General features: G+C 38.8%; 1 protein-coding gene across 3 annotated transcripts in view; it reads left to right on the forward strand.

Moving 5' to 3' along the window:
- Positions 1-17,695, forward strand: part of LOC132104565 (tenascin) — an 83,909-nt gene that overhangs the window by 37,701 nt on the left and 28,513 nt on the right. For 2 of the 3 annotated variants that reach the window (XM_059510126.1, XM_059510127.1), the window contains exons 4-6: positions 2,389-2,538; positions 2,643-2,918; positions 8,300-10,609. In XM_059510126.1, coding sequence (XP_059366109.1) covers positions 2,389-2,538; positions 2,643-2,918; positions 8,300-10,609 — 2,736 coding nt within the window. The remainder of the gene's footprint in view (positions 1-2,388; positions 2,539-2,642; positions 2,919-8,299; positions 10,610-17,695) is intronic. The other variant, XM_059510128.1, reaches the window with a different exon arrangement.

Genomic DNA, 17,695 nt, shown 5'->3' on the forward strand with positions numbered 1-17,695 from the left:
ACGACATTTGTAACAACAGAAGAAAGAAAATGTGCTCAGAAATTTGCTCTTTTAGTACCACAAAGCAGGAAAGCGCCAACACAGGCACTTTGCAGGCGGCTCGTGAGCGAAGTGCTGATCGGGGATTCTTTTAGAGCAACAGGAGGTCAAAGCTGCTTGAAAGTGGTGATCTGATTCTGTGCTGTGAAGCGGTGTGATGATCACAGCTGCTTAAGGGCAGTGAGAAGAGAGCATAAGAGAAGACAACAAGCTGATCTTCCTGCTGCAGAGTGGCTGCTGAAATAGATTGTAGGTGAATGTGGCTTCAAGTCTCGTGGAATCAGTGAAGAGCAGTGTTGTCGCTGCTGAAGGAGAATGAATCAGTGATCCTATGCTGAGTGCCTGCTAATATAGCCAGATGCCCCACCCAATTTGGTGGGCTCTGGTGCACTGCTTCATGATAAGCTCCTGCAGCTACGCTGTGCTGTCATTGGTTAATTTCTGTTCATATTTTTTTACCAATGGCAGTGTAGATGCACTGTTATGATTGAAAAAGCCGGTGTTTGGTAATTGGAGAAAATTATTTTTCCCCACCATGTCTTTGCGATGCATTATAAGTAAAGTATTGAAAGGGAACATTTTTATTATTTTTTTTTTATTTTTTTTTGCTGGACTTTGGTCACTGGTCTCATGTTCAAATGTAACAACATACCAGACAGAAAGCAAAAGGAAATGCTATAAAGAACAGTCATTTCAGCAGTGTACAGATATTTGAAAGTGATATTAATGGCTGTTACACTGAAAAATATACAGAGAAGCCACTGAGACAATAAAAAGGGCACATTTTTTCACACAAAACACAAATGAGTGGGTGTAGAAAGATAGAGAGAACAAGAAGGAAAGTAGGCAGAAACAACATACAAGAGAGTAACAGATTAAATAAAGGATTAAAGAGGACAAATATGACTATGGTCAGAGAAAGTTCAGTGAGATTATTGGAGACAGGGCTGAGGAAATTTAGTGAAAGACAGAAATCCATCAGCAGCTACAGAGAAGGGGAGCAGTAGAGGAAAGAGAGACAGATATGGGATGCCTGTTGCTATGAAAGGCATAAACATGGTCAAAAACACATGGCAGCCAGAGAGATGACCTCACAGAACAGCTGCTGAGACACACTGGAGACGGCAGGGGGATAACAACAATTAAACAAGATATGCAATCGGTCCTCTTCATTGATAAAGAACTAAAACAGGCAGAAAGACATCATTAAAGTGCACAGTTGTGATGATTTCTTTAGATAAACTGTAGAAAGACTGGCTCTCAGCTGGGCCCCATTCAATTTATTATGAGAAACAAAAATTCTAGAAGACTCGAGAACACCACCCAACTGGCATAGTGAATTTAGGGCTAATAAAGTGCTGGAGAGTGGCTTTTCCAATATATGAGATAAATCACCCTCTAGTTTTCATTCTGTTATGTGTAAAATACTGGTTGTCAAATAATGAATGTCTTACTGAAACAGAAGTCAGGAATTACCACCAGGAAATTCACAACTGTCTTTAAGTCATGATGTTCCAATAATGTGTCAATTACAGGTGGAATCATTTAAGTGGAAGAATATGTCATTGTTTGTAAGAAGTTGTGATTGTGTACAGTATGCTAGCTGTACAATTTAGTTCAGAGATATTTTGGATAGTATCGATAAAGAATAGCAGTAAAGCCAGAAACACTGTTCATTTAGCTGATTTTAAAGACTTGTGCAACCAAACAACCACCTAGCTATTCCCTAGCAACCATTCACAACACCATAACAGCTATAAAGCAATGTCTGGCAACCACTCATAACAGCCTAACAGCAAATAAGTTTTGAACTGGTAAGATCCAAAAACATTTATTTCAGAAAATGAATTTGCAGTCAGTCTAGTCATGTTCATGTGACAGTATATGGAAGGGTTGATATTGGTGATATTGAGATTTTATTGACAGATCATCAAAGTGTAAATAGTGTTTAGATTATATACACTTTAACTACAACACTTTATTTCAATAATCCACTTCAGACATTCTACTGACTTTAAGTAATTTTGCAACTACTTGTCAACTAGCAGACATTAAAGATTAATATCTGATAACACTTTATTTTGATGGTCCTGCAATTCTTGTACTAACCCTAAACCTAACCTAACAGTCTACTAATACTCAAATGAGAGTAAGTTAATATATAATTGCAAAGTTAGTATAATGTCTAAAGCGGACTATCAAAATAAAGTGTAACTTTATTTTACCATTTGGCTAATCCACATGAATTCAGACAATCTCTTTCATATTCATATTTAACATTTTGTTTGGGTATGTGCAATTAATATCATATGGGTCCACTGATTTTTACAGTATTCTCTCCACAGAAAGAAACAGTTCAGAAAATAAGCTCCAAAATCAGTGGCAGACTGAGCACCTACACTCAAATTGGATTGGCTGCTGGACAGGAGTACACAGTGAGCATCACCGGAGAGAAAGATGGCATTTTTGGAACAGAGAGCACAGCAGAATTTACCACATGTGAGTCTATGCCAACAGGATTATAAGGACCAGTAACCTTGCGTTTTGTAGATTTCTAGTATGTTTTTAACAAGTGATTCATTCCTGGATTCATTTTTGGACAGTGATTTCTGGACCAAAAGACTTGCAAGTTGTGAAGACAACCACTACATCAGTCATTGTCCAATGGGAAAAGGCACAGGGGGAGATTGACAGGTATGTCCTCTCCATTGCACCCAATCAGACAGATGGATCAAGCAGACTTCCAGAGATGTACCTGCTGCCAGAGACAGATTCAGCCCAGATCAACAGTTTGGAGCCAGGCCGCTTGTATGACATCTCATTAGTGACTGAGAAAGATAGCCTCCGGAGCCTACCAGCAACCGTACATGCAACTCCTGGTGAGGATGATTTACAGCATGCAACTGAACAGAAATTCTTATTAGCTCTTAAATTTCATAAAATCATGTGGCCCATTGCTGTAAATTTGTTACAGTTCAAAATGCCTTTAACATGAGCAGGTGTAGTCTGCTGTGGAGTGTCTGCTGTCACACACACTATGACTAAGTCACCATTTCTAAGCCTTTTTATTTTAAAGAAAAGCAACACTGAAATGCCTTAAGGAAGTCATTTAGTAGAAATGCAAGGGGAAACCAGTTCTGGTTTCTTGCCACTGTCGCAGTTGGCTTTTTTGGGGGACCCTTGACTGATTACACAGACACTATTGGAAGAGAGCTGAACTGGATGATGACATCACTGAATCATTAAAGGTCCCGTTTTTCGCGCTTTTTTGAAGCTTTGATTGTGTTTACAGTGTGCAATATAACATGTGTTCATGTTTCGCGTGTAAAAAAACACAGTAATTTTCACACAATTCACCTATCTGTATACCGCTGTTTTCACAAAAACGGGCTGATGACTTCCTTGAAGGCTGATGAAGTTCCTCCTTCAGAAATACGTGATGAGTTCTGATTGGGCCAGCGGTTCCTGTGTTGTGATTCGACAGCAGCTTAGAGCAGGCTGACCTCCTGGTAACGCGATTGGACTAGTTTTGAGAAGCAAGTGTGCAGGAGCATGTGCTGGAGATGTACTTATAATCACAGGAGCGTTTTTACTGACGAGATGCGAATGAAAAACGCGTTTGATTTTTTTGCACAGCCCTAACATCTAGTTAACAAAGCTAAACAGCGTTGCCCTTTGTGTAGTAAGTTACAGAAACTGTTAAACGCACCAACTTAAATAATAAAATACACTTACCAGTTGTGATCCATAAACAACGCCTTCTCCAGACAAAGAGGGAACTGCTCCATCTTTCAAGAATAATCATTGTGTGAATCCGGCATTAAACTGATTGAGATTGAGGAAGCTGTCCTCAGCAAAATGTGCTGCACATAGTTTTACATGTGGATTATAATTTACAGGAACCGAGTTAAACATAAATTGTAACCATTAATCTCCAAGGACAGCGTCCCTGGGAAGGCCAAACAAAGATGGTTGGACTCCGAGATGAAAATAACAGCGTTTCAACGACATGGTAAACACAAACGCAGCTCTTCCTTCTTCTCCGTCGGAGCGCATAAAGACCACACCCCGCTTTTTGTGTATTCCTGTGGGTGGAGGTTAGTCAAAAAACTATTCTAGTGACGTCAATCCTGAAGGAACTAGAGGGGTGTAGTCCAAACGGGTCGTTTTTTGTCGGCGAATTCTGTTAAATAAAATATCTCGCTTGGCATTGAACTTTGAGCTTTAGATTTTACAGATATTATTTATACTCTAACAACAACATCACATACTAACTAAAGTTTAAAACATGGGATCAAGAAGAACTGGACCTTTAAGGAACTGACTTTAACTGAAAAAAAATTACTCTGTTATTGTCTTTTTGGATTATTGACAAACTATTTTCCTGTTTGACACTGTAAAGCTGCTTTGACAACCCGTATTATTTAAAGGGTTAAACAAATAACGGTAAAAGTTTGTACAGTAACCGGTGCTTAATAAATGAATAATAATTTTCCTGCAACATAAAATGGTGTCACTAAACAGTGATAGACAGAGCCTATAAGATCACAGCCCAAACTAAAGCTTAAGCTAAAGTATTATTCTGTCATCTATATAGCTACAGGCATATATGTATCTAAAAACATTATTTTAATGAAATAAAAAATAAATATCAGTATCTCAAATAAAATATCTACACTCTCCCTTAAAGGAAAACTAAATAAATAAATAAAAACATTTTCACATGTGCAATCGTGTTAATATCACATGTGAAATGTATTTTTTTCTGTAAGAGAGGGAGAATATTTATTTGAGAGTTCATACTACATTAGATATCATATTTATCACTTTACATTAGACATGATATTTGCCCCTTTCAACTCATCAGTCATGATGTTCCACATTCACCTATACACAATAAACATTCCTTTAGATTTCTTGCAATAGCCTTAAAAAATCTCCTGATTGATCTTTCTATTACTTGATGTTCCCGCATTTACAGTAATTCCTTGGATGGAGTTCTTTTGTGCTGCCCTCTAGCTTATTACTGTGTGCTGACCAGGGATGTTTCCTCTGGAGGCAAAAGGTCATATTTCTAAAAATTTTCATCTGCATTCATTTAAAGCAAGAAACCATAAACATCTGGGGACAAGAAAAGATGAGAGATTTTTCATTTTTGGTTGGAGCATCCCTTAAAGAATGCTGATTGATCACAAATAAATGTATTGACAGCAAAAAGTCGAAGTTGAAGTTGTAACCTTCAAAAATATCTACAATTATGAACACATTGTCTAATGTATGCCTGCTTTAAGTCAAGTCACATTCATATAGTACAATACAGAATGTCTCAAAGCAGCTTTATTGTGTTAAACAGGAAAAATATTTTTTAGTTGAAGTCAGTTCATCATTGATCATCCAGCTCAGTTCAGTTCAGTTCATTTCGTAGAATCAGGTATCATGTGACTAACTAAGCAAGCCAAAGGTGACAGCGGCAAGGAATCAAAACTCCATTAGTGACAGAAATGGAAAAAAAAAACCTTGGGAGAAACCATGCTCAGATAGTGGGCCAGTTCTCCTCTAGCTAGACAAATCCAGCATGATGTGGTTAAATTACAGGCTGCAACACAAGTCATTATTGCGCAGAGGTCGTATCTGGTTCCTGTGGCCTTGTGACAATGGAGACTAAGGGTGTACTCACACTAGGCACGGTTGCCATGAGCCGGGCCCGAGTACGATTGTCCCCCCTCCCCACTCCCCCTCTGGCCTGCACTCACATAGGGTTTCAGCATTCGTGCCGGAGCACGCTTACGTCATTATGGTGCGACGGTTTCGGGATAAACAGGAAGAGCGGCGCTCTCTGAACACAATGGAGTCCATCGCTCTGTTTTCTTTGTGGATAATTTTGTGTCGTTTGGTCCACAGCCCTCTCACAGCCTGTTGTTAAACAGATGTGTTGCCTTAGTGGCGCGAAAATTTTCACGTAATCGTGCTGCTCGTATGAGGAGGTTTGCAAGGTACCAGCTGAGCTTTTGGAGCGTCGCAAAAACGTGACGCCACGCGTCCTGTTCCGTGCTCCAGCACGGTTAGCGCTCACACTGCATGCGAACCGTGCCCGAGTCCAGGGCCGGCCAATCGAGCCGCGCCCGGGCACGGTACGGAGCACTCACACTAGTCAAACGAACCGCGCTTTGGTGGTCAAACGCACTCGGGCACGATTCAAACTGGCTAGTGTGAGTACACCCTAAGTCTCCACTGACATACAGGGCTGTAGAGGTTGTCTCTAGGTGTTGATCCACCATCTGATCAAGACCAATTGATTTTGAAACTGTAGGTATTGTGAAATAGCCAGAGTTTTAAGATCGCAGTGGACATGAAGGACTATAATGCGATATGAGCTTGCTCAAATATTGAGGAACTGAAACATTCAGAAATGTATAAATAATTAGCAATATTTTAAAACGTATTCAGTGTTTGAGAGGGAGCCAGTGCAGTGTTGACAGAACCGGGCTAATTTGGTCGCACTTCCTGGTTCTAGTAAGAACTCTAGCAGCTACATTTTGGACTAGCTGTAGTTTGTTTACTAAGCGTGTAGAACAACCACCCAATAAAGCATTACAATCTAACCTTGAGGTCAGATTAATGTTTTTCATCAGAATTAAAGTTTCTGCATTTGACATTGAGAGCATAGGTACATTTTTAAGATGTAAAATGTGGTTCTACAAATGCTATAAATATGGTTTGTTTTCAAAAGAAAAGATTGCAATCACACCTAGGTTCCTAACTGATTATGAATAATTAACAGAGCAGTCATCAAGTGTTAGACAATGTAATAGATTATTATTACATGCAAAGGTTTTTGGTTCGATAGTTAACACCTTTGTTTTTTCGGGAATTTAGCAGTAAGAAATTATTAGTCATCCAGTTTTATATGTCAGCTATGCATTCCGTTAGTTTTGTGAATTGGTGTGTTTTAAAGGGGAAGTCGTGGCCTAATGGTTAGAGAGTCGGACTCCCAATCGAAAGGCTGTGAGTTCGAGTCCCGGGCCGGCAGGAATTGTGGGTGGGGGGAGTGCATGTACAGTTCTCTCTCCACCTTCAATACCACTACTTAGGTGCCCTTGAGCAAGGCATCGAACACCCAACTGCTCCCCGGACGCCGCAGCATAAATGGCTGCCCACTGCTCTGTGTGTGTGCACTTCGGATGGGTTAAATGCAGAGCACAAATTCTGAGTATGGGTCACCATACTTGGCTGAATGTCACTTCACTTCGTGAAACTGCTAAGAAAAATAGAGTTGAGTGTCATCAGCATAACAGTGAAAGTTTACACCATGTTTCTTGATGATATCTCCCAAGGCTAACATGTAAATTATGAAAAAAAGCAATGGTCCTAGAGCTGAGCCATGTGGTACTCCATACTGCACTTGTGAATGATATGATACCCCTATACTTTTACAAATTGACTTTATTTGATTGCTTTATGTTAATATTTTCACCAAACACTGTGTCTTTTTTTTCTTTTCAAATATTATCAGACACTGGACATTTTTCACGATCAAAAACTAGTATTTACTGTTCAATGAAAATGCTGATATTAGGTAGGATTTGAATCCAAGCCCCATTGCATGCTAAGCATAAGTGTGCACAGCATAAAGCAAGACTGACACATATGGATGAAGCAGGTAATGAGAGTACAAGGAAAAGTCATCATAGTTGGTCAGTTAACAAATTTAAATCCCACCAGATGATGTGAATTTAGGTGATGCTCATGCTGATTTTGAATAGCCCAGACAATCTGACATATTTACAATCCAGTGATCTCACTGTTGAAATGTACAGGCTATTGTGATGGAGTTTTATAAGTAGGCAGAGGCAGAGTTTTGTTTTAAAGGAAGAGTCTCAATTAAATGTGCATGACTGGATAATTTTCTCTTCTCTTCTATTTTTTTTTTTTTTTTTTTGTGAAGAATAAATATTGTGTCAACCCTGAACACACAGGCAAATGGACAAATGGAACAAATTTTCCATTTATTCAGGAATATGTGACCTTTTTTCTTTCTTGCAGAAAATGTAAACCTCTGCAGTTTTCTATAGGACTAAAAGGGGACCAAAACCTACTAATGTCACAAGGATAGTGGACATCACAATGCCATAGTTGTTTGGATAACTTACTTAACCTGTTGCATTAACATCACCTTTTTATTAACAGGATTTCCCTTTACAGATGAGCTGTTAGAAAGAAGTTCATTTTAAATCCATATTTTAAACTTTCGTGCCTTTAGGAAATGCCTCAATGCCTACAACTAGGATGACCATGGAGATGGCAAATGTACAGGTAGATGTGGAGGCTGGCAACAACAAAGAAAAGACACCAACACTTTTCCTGCGAAAGCAAGGACTGAGCAAAGGGGACCCAGTGACAAGAGGAAAGGTTGAAAATTCAGTAAGAACTGGGAATATGAGCCAACTCGAAACACGCCTACTTGTTAGACCTGGGCAAAAAAGACCCATGCTTCAGAATAGGATAGGAGTGAAAAGAGGAATTGTTGTGCCTTCTTCAAATAAGTCAAAAACACGGTATCCTCTGAAAGCAAGAAACCCTAATGTAGACTCAGGTAATCCTGTCTCCAGGGGTAAACTATTTGCACTGACAATGAAAGAGACAAGATCTCAGGAGGGAAATGCTTATATCGATTTTAGAAGAGAATCTGTCGAGACACCCAGACATGCCAGCCAAAGCTCCACCTTTCACATAGCTACCCCACTGCCTTTTACAAACATTACTGAATCATCGGAAGAGCCAACAATTACAACAGAAAAAAACCTAACAGCCTATATAAATGGGAAAAAATGTGTTCGGAAGGTTTTGGTTGGGTACAGAAAGATACATGGAAACATGTCAGATGGCAACGCACTGACAAAAAACCTGACAGTTATAGTTGGCCATTTAAATGGAAATGATCTCTTACACAAACTTCTATCAGACAGATCTACGGTCAATGAAATGGGGGTTACAAGGCTGGGTGAGGCTCAGCTTGAAGCTGAACCTTCGGAAGCCAAAAGGAGTATGAAAGAGCAAGAAGGAGAGGAGGAAATTGATGAAAAGACAGTGGAAAAGAATTTAAATGTAATAAATGCCTCTCCCTTCTCAACAAGACAACCTGAGACAACACTTTACCAGCCCCTCGCCACCACATCTGCTCCTCCATACCTACACAATCCTCACCACCCTACATCTTTGGCACAGCCTGATAGAGTAAATCAACATACAGCAAGAAATCAGTCAACAGCAGAAAGACTACCTAGAAAAAAAAATATCCAGGCACCTTTATTATCCATCCCCAGACAACCAACTAGACCAAAACCCCCAAGTTTAGCTTCTCCACCAATAGTAGGTAGACCACATTTTAAGTCAACTTCCTCTTCCTCATCTTTAGAGACAATAAAACACAAGCATCCATCTTGGCCTAGTCCCATCACCTCTCGTTTTGCAAAAGAAGTGCTTGTTGAAAAGGAAGTGCTAAATTTAAATCCAGCCAGAAGACAATTCCAAAATCCAACTCCTGAACTTGATCTTAAGCCCATCACTGAGACAACTCCATTGCCAGTCAAATCCCCCCTGATAAAAAACACTGCAATAAAAAACAAAGGCATTGAAGCACCCGATCTCATGCCATATCAGAGTTCACTGTATAGGGGTTCCTATCCTCGTCGTCCTAATATCAGTTCTTTTCAGAAACATACAAGGCCAATTCTAGGGTCACCTCAGCACCGCTACCAGGGACCCAAAAAACGACCTTTATCTTCAAAACCCATTACCAGAAACAACAGGACTATCAACCAGGTCAGTCCTATCCAACCAGTAAAAGCTGCTTTAACCCTTGCAAAAGAAAATGGGACTAGTATTAATATTAGACAGAATGTTATTCTCAACAAACCCCAGGGATCAGCCAGAATACAGATAGCCAACAGACAATCTCAAATAAAACACAGCAGTACCACTCAAGTGGGCATAAACATTAGTCAGTATGGAAAAGCAAACTCTGGCAGTTATTTTTCCACAGACCATCCCATGGAAATTGATAATAGTACTCAGGAATATATGTTAAGCAAAACAGATGGCTCCATTGAGCATGTTGGGGTCAACAATGTGACATCGACAGGGTTTGTACTAATATGGGGTGCACCGAAAGGAAAGTTCAAACAATTCATAATCACTCAATCTAATCTTGGACCAGAAAACAAAGACAAGAATGAGATGGATGAGAAGAGTGAGGAAAAAGAAAAAGATGAAGAGCCTGGTGAAAGAAAAAATGAGGAAGAAGTAGATGATGAGAGACTTAAGACAACAGCAGCAAAGAAAAGTAGTATGAGCAAGGGTAAAAGTGTAGTGTATGAACTTGTCTCCAAAGTACAGAGTACAAAGATGAACAAGAGTGGAGAAAACATTACAAGCTTTACTACAGTTCTCCCTGGAACAGACCGCTCACACCAGATGGCGAATCTCACACCACAGACCAGGTACTCTGTGTCCATCTTTGGGAAGGGACCAACATTTCGCTCCAAAACTCACAACCTCATCGTACATACAGGTACCCATTACCAAAAGTCAGTATTGCTAGACCTAAATCTATTAATACAGTTCTGTAAATGGTCTATGTAGTTGTTTTCAGGACATATATTTTGAATGTTTTCACTTACTCTACTGCTTAACTTGTCAGCACTGTTGCTTTCCATGCTGTTCAGTATACAGTGAACCCTTGACTAGCAAGGGCTTTTTAATCAAAGCAATGTCAACTTCTTTGAAGCTTTGATTAATATCCATGCAAATTGCACTGTGTAAATGTCAATAAATATGTGAGTGTAACACCTTTGTTCTCAGTGCTAACGGTGTGCATTGATTTGTGGACAATGTGTGGCCTACATACTGAGCGGTAAATTAAGAAACAAGTAAGCTCAAAACAAATTGACAAAAAAATTATTCCCCATCTGTGTTCTAAGTTGGGGTTTAACAATTAATTTGTTTTCTCAATACATTGATTTAAAATCCTTTTGAATGAATTGCAATGAATTGAATGATTTTCATTAAATCAGTTGTTCTCAAAATCCTCAAATCTGGCAAATGATTTGCAGACATTTCTTTGTAACATTTCGCATAGATGGCAATTCAGTTGTATATGCTGGACATGGCAATGGTTGCATCTGGTGTAGACACACTGTTTGTGTTTCTGTTGAAGAGAAACACGAGTTTATGATAGGAGCTTGAGATGTTCAGTGGTGGATGAAGTACCAGAAAACCAAACTTAAGTAAAAGATATCTTACCAGAAAATGACTTTGGTAGAATTTAAAGTGACCATTTGGAATATTACTAAAGTAAAAGTTTTAAAGTATGTGTTATTTCTTGTATGAAAAGTATTTTTATAATTATTAAACGTACAGTTCATAAGTATTGGAAGTAAAAGTACAAGTAAATTTAAAATGGAAAAGGAGCAAACAAATAAATATATATATACAGGTCCTTCTCAAAAAATTAGCATATTGTGATAAAGTTCATTATTTTCCATAATGTAATGATAAAAATTTAACTTTCATATATTTTAGATTCATTGCACACCAACTGAAATATTTCAGGTCTTTTATTGTTTTAATACTGATGATTTTGGCATACAGCTCATGAAAACCCAAAATTCCTATCTCAAAAAATTAGTATATTTCATCCGACCAATAAAAGAAAAGTGTTTTTAATACAAAAAAAGGCAACCTTCAAATAATTATGTTCAGTTATGCACTCAATACTTGGTGGGGAATCCTTTTGCAGAAATGACTGCTTCAATGCGGCGTGGCATGGAGGCAATCAGCCTGTGGCACTGCTGGGGTGTTATGGAGGCCCAGGATGCTTCGATACGCCTGTGCACGGTGGCTCTGGATGTTTCTACTCCAGACTCAGTCCACTGCTTCCGCAGGTCCTCCAAGGTCTGGAATCGGTCCTTCTCCACAATCTTCCTCAGGGTCCGGTCACTTCTTCTCGTTGTGCAGTGTTTTTTGCCACACTTTTTCCTTCCCACAGACTTCCCACTGAGGTGCCTTGATACAGCACTCTGGGAACAGCCTGTTCGTTCAGAAATGTATTTCTGTGTCTTACCCTCTCGCTTGAGGGTGTCAATGATGGCCTTCTGGTCAGCAGTCTTACCCATGATTGCGGTTTTGAGTAATGAACCAGGCTGGGAGTTTTTAAAAGCCTCAGGAATCTTTTGCAGGTGTTTATAGTTAATTAGTTGATTCAGATGATTAGGTTAATAGCTCGTTTAGAGAACCTTTTCATGATATGCAAATTTTTTGAGATAGAAATTTTGGGTTTTCATGAGCTGTATGCCAAAATCATCAGTATTAAAACAATAAAAGACCTAAAATATTTCAGTTGGTGTGCAATGAATCTAAAATATATGAAAGTTAAATTTTTATCATTACATTATGGAAAATAATGAACTTTATCACAATATGCTAATTTTTTTAGAAGGACCTGTATATATATATATATATATATATATGTATATATATATATATATATATATATATATATATATATATATATATATATATATATATATATACAGTTTGAGCAGCAAGATTGTCTTCAGTTTCAACTCTTTCTTCTATTTTGTATCTTTGTATCTTGACCAACATTTCGGCTCAAAAAATCACAACCTCATCGTACATGCAGGTACCCAATACCAAAAAAATATCCCTTTCAAAGGAGTACACGTAGCAGTACACGTAGCAGGTATATATATATTTGTAACATACTGTGTGTATATATATATATATATATATATATATATATATATATATATATATATATATATACAGGTGCTGGTCATATAATTAGAATATCATCAAAGTTGATTTATTTCACTAATTCCATTCAAAAAGTGAAACTTGCATATTATATTTATTCATTACACACAGACTGATATATTTCAAATGTTTATTTCTTTTAATTTTGATGATTATAACTGACAACTAAGGAAAATCCTAAATTCAATATCTCAGAAAATTAGAATATAATTTAAGACCAATACAAAGAAATTATTTTTAGAAATCTTGGCCAACTAAAATGTATGAACATGAAAAGTATGATCATGTACAGCACTCAGTACTTAGTTGTGGCTCCTTTTGTCTGAATGACTGCAGCAATGCGGCGTGGCATGGAGTCGATCAGTCTGTGGCACTGCTCAGGTGTTATGAGAGCCCAGGTTACTCTGATAGTGGCCTTCAGCTCTTCTGCATTCTTGGGTCTGACATATCACATCTTCCTCTTCACAATAGCCCATAGATTTTCTATGGGGTTAAGGTCAGGCGAGTTTGCTGGCCAATTAAGAACAGGGATACCATGGTCCTTAAACCAGGTACTGGTAGCTTTGCCACTGTGTGCAGGTGCCAAGTCCTGTTGGAAAATGAAATCTGCATCTCCATAAAGTTGGTCAGCAGCAGGAAGCATGAAGTGCTCTAAAACTTCCTGGTATTAAGGCTGTGTTGACCTTAGACCTCAGAAAACACAGTGGACCAACACCAGCAGATGACATGGCACCCCAAACCATCACTGACTGTGGAAACTTTACACTGGACCTCAAGCAACGAGGATTGTGTGCCTCTCCTCTCTTCCTCAAGACTCTGGGACCCTGATATCCAAAGGAAATACTAAATTGACTTTCATCAGAGATGTTTTTTGAGTTAATTAGCTGATTAGAGTGTAGCACCAGGTGTCTTTAATACTGAACCTTTCCACAATACTCTAATTTTCTGATATACTGAATTTGGGATTTTCCTTAGTCGTCAGTAATAAACATCAAAATTAAAAGAAATTAACATTTGAAATATATCAGTCTGTGTGTAATGAATGGATATAATACACAAGTTTCACTTTTTGAATGGAGTTAGTGAAATAACAATCAACTTTTTGATGAAAATCAACTTTTTGATGATATTCCAATTATATGACCAGCACCTGTACATATATATATATATATATATATATATATATATATATATATATATATATATATATATATATATACAGTACAGACCAAAAGTTTGGACACACGTTCTCATTCAAAGAGTTTTCTTTATTTTCGTGACTATGAAAATTGTAGAGTCACACTGAAGGCATCAAAACTATGAATTAACACAAGTGGAATTATATATGGAATTATATATATAACAAAAAAGTGTGAAACAAATGAAAATGTGTCATTCTAGGTTCTTCAAAGTAGCCACCTTTTGCTTTGATTACTGCTTTGCACACTCTTGGCATTCTCTTGATGAGCTTCAAGAGGTAGTCACCTGAAATGGTCTTCCAACAGTCTTGAAGGAGTTCCCCGAGAGATGCTTAGCACTTGTTGGCCCTTTTGCCTTCTGTCTGCGGTCCAGCTCACCCCTAAACCATCTCGATTGGGTTCAGGTCCGGTGACTGTGGAGGCCAGGTCATCTGGTGCAGCACCCCATCACTCTCCTTCTTGGTCAAATAGCCCTTGATGCCTTCAGTGTGACTCTACAATTTTCATAGTCATGAAAATAAAGAAAACTCTTTGAATGAGAAGGTGTGTCCAAACTTTTGGTCCGTACTGTATATATATATATATAATACACACACTCACACAACCACACAAAGAAAAACAAGTAGATAGAAAATAAAAAATAGAAAGCTAGTGTTTTTTAAATGACAAAAAAGAAGATAAATAGATAAAATAGAATTAAAATAGAATAGAACGTGCTAGACTTAGAGGGTCAAAAAAAGATGGAACAGATGTGTTTTTAGTCATTTCTTTTAGTTCAATCAGGACCACTTCTGTCAAGTATATTTATGACAATTATATTACATACAGTTAGTGTTGGCGGTATGATTATGTTCTGGGCAGCACTCCACACACCTGTCCATGCAGCCATGCTTGGACAGAGCGAGGAGAGCAGCAAAACAAACCCCCCTGGGGTACAGAACAGAACCATTATAAGCATATATAATTACAATTCACAATTACATGAGTTGTAAACAAAATGTGATAGAGACTGCTTCCAATGAAGGGACTGTAAAGAAAGAACAAAGTTAGATCGGATTACAGGTTCAGTTGGTGGAGTTGGGGTTGGAGGAGGGAGTTAATTGCAAGCAGCGATGCGATGGGAGAATGGGAATTTAAATAGACCGCAGGTGGTAGGTGTCAAGACTGGATTGGTACACGTCAGGAACAGCTGACTGTCGGCTGATGCAAGCGTGACTAACGTGGCCTGACTGAACTAACGCGATGCTCGATATGGCTAAGGACTCAGCTGCTTGGGTTGAGTTGAGCAGGTCATTCCACAAGGAGGGAACAGTTAATGAAAAAGTCAGTGAAAGTGATTTTGTGCCTCTTTGAGATGGCAAAATAATATGCCATTCATTTGGAGAATGCAAGCTTCTAGAGGGCACATTACTCTCAAGTAATACATTTAGGTAAATGGGTGCAGAGCCAGTGGTGGTTTTGTAGGCACACATTAATGCCTTGAATTTAATGCGAGCAGCTACTAGCTAGTGCAAATTGATAAACAGAGGTGTGACCTACATTCTTTTCAGCTCATTAAAGATTAATGTTGCTGTGGCATTTTGGATTCATTCTAGAGGTTTGATAGAATTGGCTGGAAGACCTGCCAAGAGGGCATCGCAATAGTCCAGTCTGGATAGAACAAGAGCTTGAACAAGGAGTTGTGCAGCATGTTCCTAAAGAAAGGGCCTGATCTTCCTAATGTTGTATAAAGCAAATCTGCAGGACTGGGCAGTTTTAGCAATGTGGTCTGAGAAAGTCAGCTGATCATCAATCACAACTCCAAGGTTTCTAGCTGTTTTTGAGGGAGTTCTGTCAGTTCTGTCTTAGCCAGTTTGATTTGAAGGTGATGGTACATCATCCAACAAGAAATATCTGTTAGACATGCTGAGATGCAAGCAGCACGTCAGATCATCAGGATGGAATGAGAGGTAGAGTTGAGTGTCATCAGCATAGCAGTGGTATGAAAAGCCATGTTTCTGAATGACAGAACCTAGTGATGCCATGTAGACAGAGAAGAGAAGTGGTACTTATGGCATCCCTGTAGCTTGATGTTGCAACCTTGACACTTCACTTCTCCAGAGAGAGATAAGATAGAGATAAGACTCAAACCACAGGCTTGCGGTTCCCGAGAAGCCATTTTCAGGAGGATCTGGTGGTTCACCGTATCAAAAGCACCAGACAAAGGCGTCAATGCGAGGCAGTCTCGGTTGAATGTCAACTTCTGAACCCAGGTTGGTTCCTGTCAAGGAGGTTGTTCTGTGTGAGAAAGACAGAGACTTAGTTGAACACAACTCGTTCAAGTGCTTTTGCAATGAAAGGTAGAAGGGAAACCGGTCATTAGTTCTCTAAAAGAGACGGGTTAAGAGTGGGTTTCTTTAGAATTGGGGTTACACAAGCCTTTTTAAATGTTAAGGAAAAACACCAGTGTGAAGGGATATGTTAACGATGTGAATGAGTGCAGGTACAACTGCAGGAGAAATGGCTTAAAGGAGATGAGATGGAATAGGATCAAGTGGACAACTAGTAGGATGATTGAAAAGGATAAGATTAGAGACTTCAGCCACAGAAAATTGAGAGAAGGATGGAAACGAGTGTATGTTTGCTGGTAAGATGTGTTTGACAGTTTGTGGTTTACCCTCCATAGTGAGATCATCAAAGGGATGAAGGGTTTGGGGCCAAAAATAAAACTTTTTTTGGAACAAACTTCTGCGTCACCTTAATGAGACGATCAGGGAGGCACTTTCTTCACACATTTTGTACACTGGTTGACCCCTGTGCAAGCTGAGCTTTTTGTTAAATGTTCATTTATTTATTTTTTGTTTATCGCACCAAGGCAAAGGGATATTACTGCAACTGGTTTTAAATGGATACATTTTGCCTATGCATAATTCATACAATTTAGTTTAAATTATGCCTTACAACTTATAAGACAAATATGCATAAATGTAATAACACCAAACAACTTCCCTGTGTAAATGGCCTAAAGTGTCCATCAGTTGTAACCTTCGAATTCTTTTATTCTAAAGGGCCCTTTCAAGTGGCCAGTTTTAAGCACTTTGGTTTGGAACAACCCTTCAATATGGTGGCCATGATTGTTTTCACTCCAAAGGTCGATATATCCCATTTGGAATTCACAGCAGGTCAATGAGTGAGTCACTGATTAATTCAAAATGCTGATTCAATAAGGAAACACCATCATGTGTGTTGATCAGTGATGCAAAAAAGTGCTGTGATCTTTATTTGGAACCATTTTCGTTGGCAAAATTGAGCAAAAACAGGCAATATTGTGTCTTAAATTTAAGTCACCTAATGTTAACTTTAAATTTGTACAAAATCAATTTTACATATGTTATCATTCTGATATCTGGAGAAAACGAGCATACTTCATGTGATATAGGTTAACTATATTGTGACGAGTGGGGCGGGGCCGAGGGACATGGGAGCGAGGCCGGTGGAGTGATTGGAGATGAGCTACACCTGTTCGACCCGCCGGTCTCGAGGCCCACGGAGGAGATGGAAGGATATAAAACTGGAGCGACGACAGTGAAGGACGAGAGAGGACCAGGCCTGGGCGTTATTTTAGGTTTTGGTTTCATTTTGTG

The sequence above is a fragment of the Carassius carassius genome, chromosome 25 (assembly GCF_963082965.1).
Source record: "Carassius carassius chromosome 25, fCarCar2.1, whole genome shotgun sequence".
NCBI classification, from domain to species: Eukaryota; Metazoa; Chordata; class Actinopteri; order Cypriniformes; family Cyprinidae; genus Carassius; species Carassius carassius.